The sequence below is a fragment of the Neoarius graeffei genome, chromosome 17 (assembly GCF_027579695.1).
Source record: "Neoarius graeffei isolate fNeoGra1 chromosome 17, fNeoGra1.pri, whole genome shotgun sequence".
In the NCBI taxonomy this organism is placed as follows: domain Eukaryota; kingdom Metazoa; phylum Chordata; class Actinopteri; order Siluriformes; family Ariidae; genus Neoarius; species Neoarius graeffei.
The window spans coordinates 43,498,679-43,512,495 of NC_083585.1; the positions used below are offsets into that span (position 1 = coordinate 43,498,679).

General features: G+C 38.8%; 1 protein-coding gene across 4 annotated transcripts in view; it reads right to left on the bottom strand.

Moving 5' to 3' along the window:
• Window positions 1-2,228: 2,228 nt before the first annotated feature.
• The window catches only part of gabbr1a (gamma-aminobutyric acid (GABA) B receptor, 1a), a 171,868-nt gene continuing 160,279 nt past the window's right edge, over window positions 2,229-13,817 (bottom strand). For all 4 annotated transcript variants that reach the window (XM_060944267.1, XM_060944268.1, XM_060944270.1 and 1 more), the window contains 4 exons: window positions 12,164-12,291; window positions 4,093-4,221; window positions 3,750-3,893; window positions 2,229-2,815 (listed from right to left, as the gene is read on the bottom strand). In XM_060944267.1, the coding sequence (XP_060800250.1) occupies window positions 2,552-2,815; window positions 3,750-3,893; window positions 4,093-4,221; window positions 12,164-12,291 (665 nt within the window). In that variant the 3' untranslated portion in view covers window positions 2,229-2,551. The remainder of the gene's footprint in view (window positions 2,816-3,749; window positions 3,894-4,092; window positions 4,222-12,163; window positions 12,292-13,817) is intronic.

The window sequence follows — 13,817 nt, forward strand, 5'->3', positions numbered from 1 at the left end:
ATCTAATCTAATCTAATCTAATCTAATCTAATAGGTCAACTAAAAACAACTAAAAAATATGAATAAAATTATAAAACAAAACAATTTTCAACAAGTTCATACATCAATCAGTGAAACGTTTTAGAGACAATATTAAATCTTTCCGAGAGTCTCATCTCATCTCATTATCTCTAGACGCTTTATCCTTCTACAGGGTCGCAGGTCAGCTGGGATAGGCTCCAGCTTGCTATGGGCAAAAGGCGGGGTACACCCTGAACAAGTCGCCAGGTCATCACAGGGCTGACCTATAGACACAGACAACCATTCACACCTACGGTCAATTTAGAGTCACCAGTTAACCTAACTTGCATGTCTTTGGGGGAAACCGGAGCACCCGGAGGAAACCCACACGGACACGGGGAGAACATGCAAACTCCGCACAGAAAGGCCCTCACCAGCCACTGGGCTCGAACCCGGACCTTTTTGCTGTGAGGCAACAGCGCTAACCACTACACCACCGTGCTGCCCCTTTCCGAGAGTCATTTTCAGTTAATTTCAAGGTTGCTCGTGTATTAATTCTATGTGTCGACAACATTTAAAGTCAGTGCAAAATAATGGGTTTTATTGAACTATAAATTTTGCATATACATAAAAGATTATTATATTTACAATACATATATTAATTACAAACAAATTGGCAAAAATTATATCGGGATTGGATTACTGATTTATACAGTATATGGAATGATTCGGAGTATGTCTACATTGTAATATAGTGCACACATCTGATAAATAAACATTTATTTTTTTACACACACACATACATTATATATATATATATATATATATATATATATATATATATATATATATATATATATATATAATATAAAAGTGATAGTATAATTACATACCCTGAGCTAAATTAGTCAATATAATGTTTACATGCTGTAGGAACATTTGCTATGTTGTGCAGTTTAAATATGCTCAGCAATTATACAAAGAAATGTGACACATTTTCTGAGTGCGTTTCCAACATTACAACAGTAATGTAACACATGAACAAAATAAAGCGTGAAAAATGGTCCATAGCACTGTGCAAACAAAGGTCAGTATTGTGTTATCATACAAAAGACACAAATGCTGAGTATTGAAATATTGCACGAGAGTATCAGTATTTATAACTGTTTCTGAATATCATTCAATCTCATCACAATAAACTAATTCTTTATATTTTCTCTTTGAATAACACTACCTTGCAGACACAGAGATACTGTATCGATGCTAAAAGTGCAGAGTAAAGGGTTTGAGTAAGGCTTATTATTTGTGCTAAATCTAATATGGATTGCAACTGGATTTTTTATGGCAACATTGAACTTCAGGAAAAAAAAATAAGTGGAACATTTTCACCATTAGTTGTGCACTGTGCTCTTATTATGCGCTAAAAATGCTGTTGTACATGATTTAGTACTACAGATGTGCCTTTGCAGGTCATAAAATTTGACCACAACTCCGTAAAAACGATACGCAAAGGAAAACTAAAACAACACAGACCAACTTACCGCTACTGAAACGAGAAAACAGAGAAGGATTACAGAAAGCACACAAAAGTAAAACATAAAGGACAAAGAAAGGTTAGACTTTTTTCTTCTCGTCCAAATTTACATGAATTTACATGAAGGCAGGTTAATATCAAATAAGGCTGGAAAACAAAACTGGGTTGGGGATGGATCCTTTCTGAAACACAAACAAAATGACCCTAAAAATACACTGTATCTGCTCACTTCCCTCCTATCATTCGAAAAAAGCAGATGCAGTGTATGGAAGTTGTGTATTTACTGTATGTCAGAGAATAACACTTGGAAGACTGAGACATTTCAGGAAGCAGTGGAACAGTCACGCAATTTTTTTTTTTTGCAGTGAATGTTGAGCTTGGTTTAGCCTTATACATCAACTGACTCACCTGGAGAGCTTTAAATATCAATTTCACTTCTGCAAATATGGGGCCTCCCCTGCCTCAGGGATAATGCTCTTATTTTATTCCCCTAAGGGATTCCCCCAGTAAAGAGGATTAAATGGAAGAAGGAGAGAGTGACATTTTGTATCGAGCATCACATGTTTCACTTCTTGAAATAAAATTGCGTGGATCAAAATGATACCAATACGCATTTGTTCCGATATATATATATATATATATATATATATATATATATATATATATATATATATAAAACAACATTTCCCTTTAGAGAATTTTCTTGTTCATTTTAGTTATTTACCAAAGGCTGCTTAGTTTTTGTGCTTTCTTTCTTTACACATGTAGGTTGAGGAAAGTTGTAAAATGACAAACTCCATAATATACATTGATACACAGTAGAATATTGATGTTAATATTGATACAGTGGTGACATACGAGATGGCATAGCACTAGACGTAAACATATATTGAAAAATATTGCTAAAAGAATGACTGGAGTGAAAGAATTATTAAAAACCAAAGATGCTGAACTACACTGTGTTAACTCACATGAACTCATCGACACACAGCCTGTTTATCTCCAGTTCTGCCTGGCTCATTTGTAGAGAAGAGGCAGTCGGCTGTTGTGGCAGTGATTCCGGCTGAGCTTGCCTTCTCCCTGGTAGAGGGTGGAGTTGTTGGAGAAGGAGGGAGGTACTGAGTGCTGATCTGTGCCAGTTGAGTAGCCAGGAGGCTCAGATGAAGCCAGAAGAGGGACGCTGTGGTTCTGGTTTTGGTTCTGACAAGACACTGGTTTCCGAGCCCGGAGAGCCTGACGCTCTGCTAATTGGTTTCGTAGTTCTGTCACGCGCTCCTCTTTCTGGAACAAATAATAATAATAATAATTTAAAAAAAAAAATAAATATATATATATATATATATATATATATATATATATATATATATATATATATATATATAACCCTGGTAACAGGGTCATGGGCTCCCACCACCAGGGGGCTGGTGGTGGGGGCCCATGACCCTGTTACCAGTTCACCAATTGTCCTTCCTTGAAAAATTTTTCATACATACCAACCACTGCATACTGGTAACACACCCAGTTTATATATATATATATATATATATATATATATATATATATATATATATATACACACACACACACATATATATATATATATATATATATATATATATATATATATATATATATATATATATATATAAACCACGCCAATCAGCCATAAAATTTAAACCACTGAAAGGTGAAGTGAATAACATTGATTATCTCATTACAATGGCACCTGTCAAGGGGTGGGATATATTAGGCAGCAGGAGAATAGTCAGTTCTATAAGTTGATGTGTTAGAAGCAAGAAAAATGGCCAAATGTAAGGATCTGAGTGATTTTGACAAGGGCCAAATTGTGATGGCTAGATGACTGGGTTTGATCATCTCCAAAATGGCACATCTTGTGGGGTGTTCCCGGTATGCAGTGGTTAGTACCTAACAAAAGTGATCCAAGGAAGGGCAGCTGGTGAACCAGCGACAGGGTCATGGGTGTCGAAGGCTCATTGATTCGCATGGGGCATGAAGGCTAGCCCATATGGTCCAATCCCACAGAAGAGCTACTGTAGCACAAACTGCTGAAAAAGTTAATGTTGGCTAAAACAGAAAGGTGTCAGCATTAACTTTTTAACTGTAACGCAACTCCACATATATCTGTCTAACAGGCATATGCTTTTGAAAGACACAAGACTGTAGGATAGAAACACAAAAGAGATGCTAAACATGCCTCCTGAATAATCTTCTGGAGTTCTCGATTCTCTCTCTCGAGCTGCCGTGATTTTTCTTCATCGTTGTTGTTGGTAGACGATCCCGTCTTCAGTGTGTCCTGCTGCTCAGACTGCCACTCCCCACGCATGATCAAACGCCGCATCTACATAACAGCAGGAGGAACCCTTTATCAAACTCATGACAAAACTACAAAAGTATACGGAGCTGATACAACAAAGCAAAGCAATACCACTTCAGGTAAAGCGAGCAGTAAGACAAGGAACAGTACGAGGGAAATCAAAAGCTAGTGGAAAATAAATGACAAAATAATTAAGTTTTATGAGCTGTTTTGAATTACAAACCTTGGGCACAAAGAGCACCACCAAAGTGATATAGCCCGAGAAGACGATAGCCAGAGATGCAAAGGCAAAAGAGGCATCCTGCTGAGAGGAGAGAATCATCGTCACAGGAGCTGTGATCATACATAGAACCTAGAAAGAGAAAAAGAAGGGAGGTCATTTTAATTAACCCTCTAAGACCTGCATCATACCTTCCTGCCATTGTATACCAGTACATGCATAACATAACTTATCTTCGCCACAATTTGTATGTCAGAAATACCCTATAACGCTCTTACTCTGAGTGGTAGAGGCAGTAAAAATAACTAACAAAAAATTTTAACAAGAAAAATTTAAAGTCTATCTTACGAGTATAATACGAGTTATAAAAGTACTGACACCTGACAGCACTCCAAAAGCTCTGAAAAGCATATCTGGATGTTAATTTATCGTGATATTGATCTAATATCCTCATAGGGTCCAGCCCTTTTGGTTTTTGCATTTTTATGGTATTATAGTACTGTGCAAAAGTCTTAGGCACATGTAAAGAAATGCTGTAGACCAGAAATGGCTTAAAATAATGAAATGAAATGTTTCAATATAAAAAAAATACTATAAACACTAATCAGTAAGCCATAATAAATGAAACAAAGTCAATATTTGGTGTGAGACGACCCTTTGCTTTAAAAAAAAAAAAGTAGTCTGAGGTACAATGAGTGCAGTTTTATGCGGAAATGAGCTGTAGGTTTTACTGAGCATCTTACAGAACCAGCCACAGTTCTTCTGGACACTTTGACTGTCACATTAGTTTCTTAATTTTGTACCAAAACCCAGCAACCTTCATTATGTTTTCTTTTTTAATCTGAAAAGTGCTCTCTTATGTAATATGTTGCTCAGATGCAAACTTGTTTTTTCCTGTAACATTTAATTTTGTGCTGGAAAACGAACGTTTGGAAATCTAAAATGTTTTTGTACCGACTCGATAATGTAAAAGTCATAAAATAGAAATCTATAACAAAAGTTGTATGAAAAAAATAGTGTGGCTAAAACTTTTGCACAGTACTGTGTATATTACTAATAAATAAAAGTTTATGTATAACTTTTGGCATTTGAGACTAAACTGCATTTCGTCTGCAAAGCAAACGGTACACATTAAATTTGTAACCCTTTCATTACAAAACCACTAAACTTACGGTTTTGTCATCTGTCCTTTTGTGCATTTTTCTACTTTGATTAGACAGCGTGTGCTCAGTCTACCAATTTTCAGTTTCTCCTGCAAACATATTTTCGCAGAAAAATAATGATAGAGTAAGCAATCCACTTTGTTAACGTTCATTACCCCTGCGACTGAGTCTGTAACTCGCTTACTGGTGACTTATTATGGAAACATTACCCAAATGAGCTAGAATATATTAGCCCACTGGAGCTCAAAAGTAGGCAGTTGTGTCACGTGACTACACAGCGTCAAATGTCACCGATTAGCTGCATGAACATACAGCAGAGAGTATCACTGCCTACAGCACTGGGCTTGTTACAGTTAGCCCACAACCTCACTTCATATAATTCTGTGTTTTTTTTGTACGATCGCTAGTGGTGCTGTTACACTCGGTTAAAAAACAAAAACAAAAAAACACACACACAAGCAGGGCCGCTGACAGCTTTGGCTGGGCCCGGGACAAAATGCTCTGAATGGGCCCCCCCTAACAACCCCCCGGGCCAACCCACACACACACCCACCTCTCTTATCCCAGTCTCTACTCACTCCAACCCTTAAATGACAGGTATTCAAAAACCATTAAACCGGTCAACAACCATTTCATTTTAGCATTTCAACATTTTTACAGTTTTAACATTTCCTTAGTCTGCAACTATTCAGGTGCGAAATGCAATGCACCGGACTTTTGTTGTGCGTGCGTGCGTACTGTCCAGTGTGAAAAGCAGAGAAGAACACACCGCTCGAGAAACGGCGGGATATGATTGCGGGCTAATGTGAATATTCTTAGCTTCAATCAGATATATGAAACACAATGTTATTAAGCCATTGTGGTTATGAAATGATTCAATGCCCTGTGCGTTTGATATGGTGTTCAGTGTGACTTGCTCTCCCCTCGTTTGTAACATGAATTGCGTGCCGCGCGTGCCTTGGTTGGGGTTACTTTACGGGGCTGGAAAAAGTTGGCTGTGTCTTACCCAGTGATGGGAATAACGGCGTTAGAAATAAACGGCGTTACTAACGGCGTTACTTTTTTTAGTAACGAGTAATCTAACTAATTACTTTTTACATCGTTATAACGCCGTTCCCGTTACTTACAATAAAATACTATGCGTTATTTTATTAAAGCTGTTCTCATCTGGCATGCTGCTCGTTCAGCCTTTCTTTACTCTGCTTTCGTGTGGGGCGGGGAGATGCGAGACAACGGCACAGTAAGCCAATCAGAGTAGATTTGGACAACATACGAAGGTAGGCCACGCCTACTGCACTACTGGGCGCTCTTTCAATCAGAAGACAGCGATGGCGAGCGGTCAGCCCAGCACTGCGCTTTCACATTGGAAATACAGCCATTACTTTTCATTACTTGAAATAAAAGGCCAGAGTGTTTACGTGCAATGCACATTATGTCGAGGAACAAAGCGTTTGTCCTCGTCAGTGGCCAGTAATTAGTAACATAATTTTAATAACTACAAAAATATATTACATTTGATAGGTCTTATCTCACATTGTCCCACAAAAATATTAATATAGTGTAGATAACATTACTAATTGGTTCTGTTAAGTGTCCATTTCAGTCATTAAACACATTTAACATTCACTTTTATTATGATTACACTAATTGAATTTGATTTTTTTTGAGGGGGAACAAAATGTAACGGAATAATTACTTTCCCTGGTAATTAGTTACTTTTATGAAAAGTAACTCCGTTACTAACTCAGTTACTTTTTGGGAAAAGTAACTATAACTAATTACTTTTTGAAAGTGACGTGCCCAACACTGGTCTTACCTGGCTCAGCTGCCCCACTGCCTTTGCTAGTACCTGCTGCATCATCCGAATCTTTTTTAAAATATTTATGCAGTGAGCCCCTGAGTCTCTTGGTTTCTTCCTCTCTTTTTCTCTTTTCTTTTCTGTGCTCCTGACTTGTGCATGTTGGCAAATGGCACGCACGCTGATTGTCGAAGTGCTATGATCGAACGATGTCGTTTTTTCCCCCTTAATCAAAGAGTCAGACCAAACCAGTTTTGCATTAGGGGTGGTAGGGGGTTCTTGACGCCTTTTTCAAAGACAATAAAGGCAAAAGATCTAGAAATCATTTATTGAATGCAAATATAGCACATTTCTCCCCCAAATCAACACACTTTGAAATGAAATAAAATAATCGCAACTTCATGAGAGCCCAGTTCTGCCCCCCCCCCCCCCCCCCCCCCCATTCCTGGGCCCGGGACAACATACCCGTTTGTCCCCCCCTGTCGGCGGGCCTGCACACAAGCACAAATAATCCTCTTTAAGATGTTTCATAACCGCAGATAAGATGATGGGGATGCCCAAAATATGAAACCTGATCTTAGTGTTTCTTTTACCTTTGAAAGACAGTGAGGCTTAACCCTGCTAGCCCACTGATATTAACAAAGCTACTAATGTATTTTTGCATATTTGCAGGACTTAAGGGTTTATTTCAAAGAGCTACACTACCATTCAAAAGTTTGGGGTCACCCAGACAATTTTGTGTTTTCCATGAAAAGTCACACTTTTATTTCCCACCATAAGTTGTAAAATGAATAGAAAATATAGTCAAGACATTTTTCTGGCCATTTTGAACATTTAATCGACCCCACAAATGTGATGCTCCAGAAACTCAATCTGCTCAAAAGAAGGTCAGTTTTATAGCTTCTCTAAAGAGCTCAACTGTTTTCAGCTGTGCTAACATGATTGTACAAGGGTTTTCTAATCATCCATTAGCCTTCTGAGGCAATGAGCAAACACATTGTACCATTAGAACACTGGAGTGAGAGTTGCTGGAAATGGGCCTCTATACACCTATGGAGATATTGCACCAAAAACCACACATTTGCAGCTAGAATAGTCATTTACCACATTAGCAATGTATGGAGCACTTGCATGTGACGTCACAGCCGATCCAGATTGTGACAGACGCCATCTTGTCGGTCAAACGCCATATTACGCCTTCTACTTCTACTTCTGGTTCTACTTCTGCTTTTACTTCTGCCTTTTCTTCTGGAAAACCCTACTATATACAATTCTACTACAACGGCTGCGGCTACAAGCTCTCCCTACCTGTGCACGTTTTTTATGTTTTTTGTGTGTATTTTTGCATGTTGTTCGTCTGTACCGGACTTCAATATCCACTACAACCGTATGGACTTACTGGACATTGGTTTCCAGCAGAAAATGACGGTTTGTAGCGATTTCTATCGCATGCACAACATTCCGGACGAGATAGCGAGACCAGCGGGGTCTCCGTGGATTGTTATTGGAAGCAAAGCGAAGGAGGCGGCGCCGGGAGCGGAAGTAAAAGCGAGGCTGCAGGCAGAGCTGGCCTGTTGACTAAGCTCAGAAAACAGCCACTCAAACCTCCACTGCCAAGCCTCTACCTCTCCAACGCCAGATCCATGTAAACAAGACGGACGATTTGGAATTACAGCTGGAATTGCCTTATTCTATTCTATAATCGGCTGGTCAGTGCTATACTCAATACTTAAGTGACTTACCCATCCAATGAGGATTCTTGTTTACAAGATGCCACATCTGAGTCGCTGACAAATCCTGAATTTCTGTAAAGATAACTGTCCAGAGATTTATAGGCATGCAGTGCTTCACCACTGAACAGCGAGGGAAAGTTAATGGGGTAATTATACACGTCCGGGTATTCCGCTGGCAGTTCAAAATCCGGTCGTGAAAACTCCGTCCGGTAAGCCATAAGGGTCACTAATCTGTAGATCGTTTATTTTAGACATATATCTAGTTATCTGTTCATTAGAAAAATGAGCCGTGTAGTCCGTCGGTTGAAATTGATCCATTCTGTACACGAGTGCAGCAGTATTCAGCGGTGTTTTTGACCGACAAGATGGCGGTTGTGTACTTTCCGGTCACGTGACTGCAAGATCTCTATAGAGTGTATTTCTGATTAGTTTAAAGTGATCTTCATTGAAAAGAACAGTGCTTTTCTTTCAAAAATAAGGAAATTTCAAAGTGACCCCAAAATTTTGAACGGTAGTGTACATCCTCACAGATAGAAAACCTACATTTCCCTCTAATAAAAGTGACGAAGAGAAACTACATAGATATGAAACACTTGCTGAAACTGAAATCTTCTCACATGATGAAAACTGCAGCCTCCCTCATGTTCCAGTCAAGTGTTTTTTTGTTTTCTCATTAAACCCAGTTTAGAGGGAGGGGATTTGAAGAAATGGTTTCAATTATGCAAATCATCCTTCAAAGCACTTGCAGTTATTACTAGAACTGTTTTCAAGCAGCCACGCAGAGAGTGCAACATTCAGCGCCAACAATCTAGGCTTCATTTAAAAGAAGTCTCTTGTACAATTTGAAAAAAATATATATATCTGTTTATACAATTTCCTCTGGAATAAACCAGCATGAACCCAAGCGATGGGTATTATGAGCAGTTTTGGACAGAATTATGGAAATTTTATGATCAAGTGACATACAGAGAGGTTTCAATAAGCAAATGTGGTTCAATTATTGTTGGAACCACAAAAAACAAGGTGAGTTGGACGACACCCCACTGTAGAGAGTTGCATTCTAGGTCTTTTACAGGGGCAATTTTAAAGCATTTCTAGATCTATAATAATCATAAATTTTCAATTATATCTTAGGAAAATTATTTGCTGATTTTCCATGAACTAGATCTTACTCATTTCATTATTTCAGACTTCTGTTGATCTTGGATTATAACAAGGAAAAGGGAAAAATAATCTCATCTCATTATCTCTAGCCGCTTTATCCTGTCCTACAGGGTCGCAGGCAAGCTGGAGCCTATCCCAGCTGACTACGGGCGAAAGGCGGGGTACACCCTGGACAAGTCGCCAGGTCATCACAGGGCTGACACATAGACACAGACAACCATTCACACTCACATTCACACCTACGGTCAATTTAGTCACCAGTTAACCTAACCTGCATGTCTTTGGACTGTGGGGGAAACTGGAGCACCCGGAGGAAACCCACGCGGACACGGGGAGAACATGCAAACTCCACACAGAAAGGCCCTCGCCAGCCACGGGGCTCGAACCCGGACCTTCTTGCTGTGAGGCGACAGCGCTAACCACTACACCACCGTGCCGCCCGGGAAAAATAATAATAATAATATTATAACCATTAAGCCTAAAGGTTAGAGAAGCAGCTTTGGTACCAAAAGGTTGCTGGTTTGATTCCCTGGACCAGTAGGAATGGCTGAAGTGCTCTTGAGCAAGGCACCTAACCCCCAACTGCTCCCCAGGCTGCTCTAGGTATGTTGTACATCGCTCTGGATAAGAGCATCTGCTAACGCCTGTAATAATAACAGTTTTAAGAAGAACAGAACGATGGTTCTACGAATCCAACACAATAGGCTCCACCCACAGCTAAAAATGTTGCTCAGCTCCACCCTTTTTCCTTATCAAACAATTCACAGTACATTTTAATTCACATTTCTATTTTGTATTGACTAATCTAAAGGATATCAAATACATACAATGTTGGGGGTGAAAAATTTCTGAATCCCTGGTATTTTTTCTTTTTTTTGTTACAGTTCAATCACTATTATTGCCACAGACCAAACAAAATGGTAAGAATAGCAATTAAAAAAAGGATAGCTTAATCTTTGTAGAACATATTAACTGTTTGGTGTCAAAAGTGACCCTAAATGAATGATTTAATAACAGTTTTTTAAAATGCAGCACTGCTTGGAGGGTTAAAACTATAAGTTAAAAAGACACACACACACACAGCTGGTATTTACTTTAAAACATCAATATAATGTGCCTAATTAAAGCTAAACGGCCTTTCAATTTCATAAAATCGGTGAAATTTAGTTCCCTCTGAAATTTGGTCATTGTGATATATGTTTATTTCTGTAATATCTCACAAACTATCAGGCCATTCTGTGGCTGGGAAGTTATTTAATTTGAGAGGATTCCCGAGCAAATAATGTGCATGAAATCGCTCGCTTCACGCAGGCAAGCAAACAAAGGAAGTCCATGTGCGTATGTGCAAGTTTACCTTCTTTTTTTTCCTTCTTCTTTCGGGTTTTATGGCAGCTGGCATCCAGTGTTGCATTACTGCTATCTACAGGTTTACCTTTGACCGTGCACTGACAGTTACATCATTCTGTAGCTAAACGAACAGCTGATCCCACCGAGGTGTTCGCTGAGCGCCGATATTTATTAGTTTGGTCCTGCGTTTCCTTCGCAACATAACGTCTTTTCTTCTCACTTTCCGTTACTGTAGTCGGTCTTTCACATTTCATTCACACACTCGTGTCCTCCATTTTTGTCTCCTGTTTCAAATTTGTATCCCACAATGCCTTGCGTGAACGGGGAAAGCCCACCACGTCATGCATGACGTAGTATCTTCAATTGGGTCATGGTGAAGCAGGAAAAAGCGGATAATTTAGGGCCACATTGCCCAAAATTCATTAATTGTTCTATTTAAAAAAATAAAATCAAATTGGAAGTCTGTGATTCGAATTCAGTAGCTTTCAGTCCACTAAACAAAAATAGCTGGGTGCCAGGGACAATTCTTTTTATGACCTACACTTGAAAAATCTGAAAGGCTGTCTACCTTTAAAGTGATAAAGACTTTTCTGATTAGATTAGATCTAAACTGTTCCAATGAAATCACGTCATTTTGAACATTTCTCAATTCACGAAACATTCCGTAATAAATATTTTTAGATTTTTCAAAAAAAACCTTTTGGCTGACAGTGACACTCTATTAAATCAAACTATCACTTTTCTTTTCTTTTTTTTTCCATCTTGTCCAGTTTGTGGATGACATGCTACAGTCTTGGCTGTAGAGAGATGCTAGAGGCAGGAAATCGTTAGCAGTGCTATGAATGGCAGCAACCATAAGTCACACTCACAGCCACGTTGTAGATAGCCATGCCGACAGCTCGGTGGTCATTAATCTTCTCAGTAGAGATGGATTTGGTCTCATAGGCTAGGAAGATGCCCAGCAGCAGAAGCAGGCCCTTATAGCCATACACCACTCCTAAGGAGAAAAGAGATGAGAATTAAGCATGTCTTGTTTGCGTTTTGGGGAAACAAGTGGAAAAATAGCATTAATTACTCTGTGTGAAGAGGTTTAGTGCATCTTCTTATAAATAAATGATAATGATACCTGACATGCTATTTCTTCCATATAGTGGTGCTCTAATGACTAAATCTCAAATGCATAAGTTCTGCAGTGTATTCAACACAATATCCTAATTGAACATACAAGCCATGGTTACACACCTGAATGAATGGTCCAAATTATTTTCGAGACATACAGTACAGCAAGTAATTTGCCACTTATAAGTGCTGTATCTGCAAGTATTCCTTTTAATATACTGTAAGTCTAATGCTACAGCCAAATTGGGTTGTGTGTTCATCATGTTTATAAGGAACTTCGACACAAATGGTCCACTCTTGCAGTATTCACATCTTTGAAAGTGGAAATTTTCTGAAAGATCTATGCTCACGAGTTGTAACCCAATATTAGCATTTCTCAGTATGGGAAAACCCATGAAAGTTTAGTTCACGCTTGAGCTTAATGTAGTTACAGAGTCATTTACTTGTACAGAAACTTTTCTTGGTAATTTACCAACATGTCTGAGGAAAATGTTGCCTTCTGACAGTTGTGTCTGTCAGTTTGTTTCTACACTCACTGTCCCTGTGCAGTGTTTGTGCTACATAAGTCAATCATTAGCTGGCTTAGAATACATAGTAAAGTGGCCAGCGTTACACATACGAACATGATGAAGATGAGTCATTCATAAACTGCATATAGTCATGATAACTAATCAGTAAAGAAAATTACTGTAATATATGGTACGGTTAAAGCAAGAAAAAAAGAAAATATTTTTATTTTATTTTCTGACTGAATTGTTCTAATGTTAAATGACATGTTTTCCATGAAGTGAAACAGATAATAAACATAAGCATGGTTACAGAGAGCCATGGAGTGGGAAGAAATAAAAAGAGGGAAAAACACAATGGCAAAGGGCATTCATTTGCTAAATATTTCCAAATACCAGTAATTTTCTTCTTCTTCTTTGTGTTGTTTCCTTTTTTCCATGTCTACCAAATAAGATGTAACTTTGCCTCTTAATAATGTAGCTGAGATTTTCAGAGAATTATTGATGTCCTAGGAAGTACTGTTAATGAACTTATATAGCACCATTTCCGTGAGTTCAGCAGCACTGGAAACATTCTTTCATGTAGCTGAATAGCTGAATTATGAAGGACACAGCTCAACATGGCCGAGTCGAAGGCATACAAAGGTGTCGCTGGCAGCCGCCATACTACTCATGCTCAGGTATTCACCCCATGGGCAATTTAGAGTAGCTAGTTAACTTAACTGCATGTCTTTGGACTGTGGGGGAAAACAGAGCACCTGGAGGAAACCCACACAGACATGAGGAGAACACGCAAACACCACACAGAAAGGCCTACATCAACCACTGGGTTCAAACCCAGAACCTTCTGGCTGTGAGGCGACAGCATTAACCACTACGGTTTACGGTTATTTAGCCC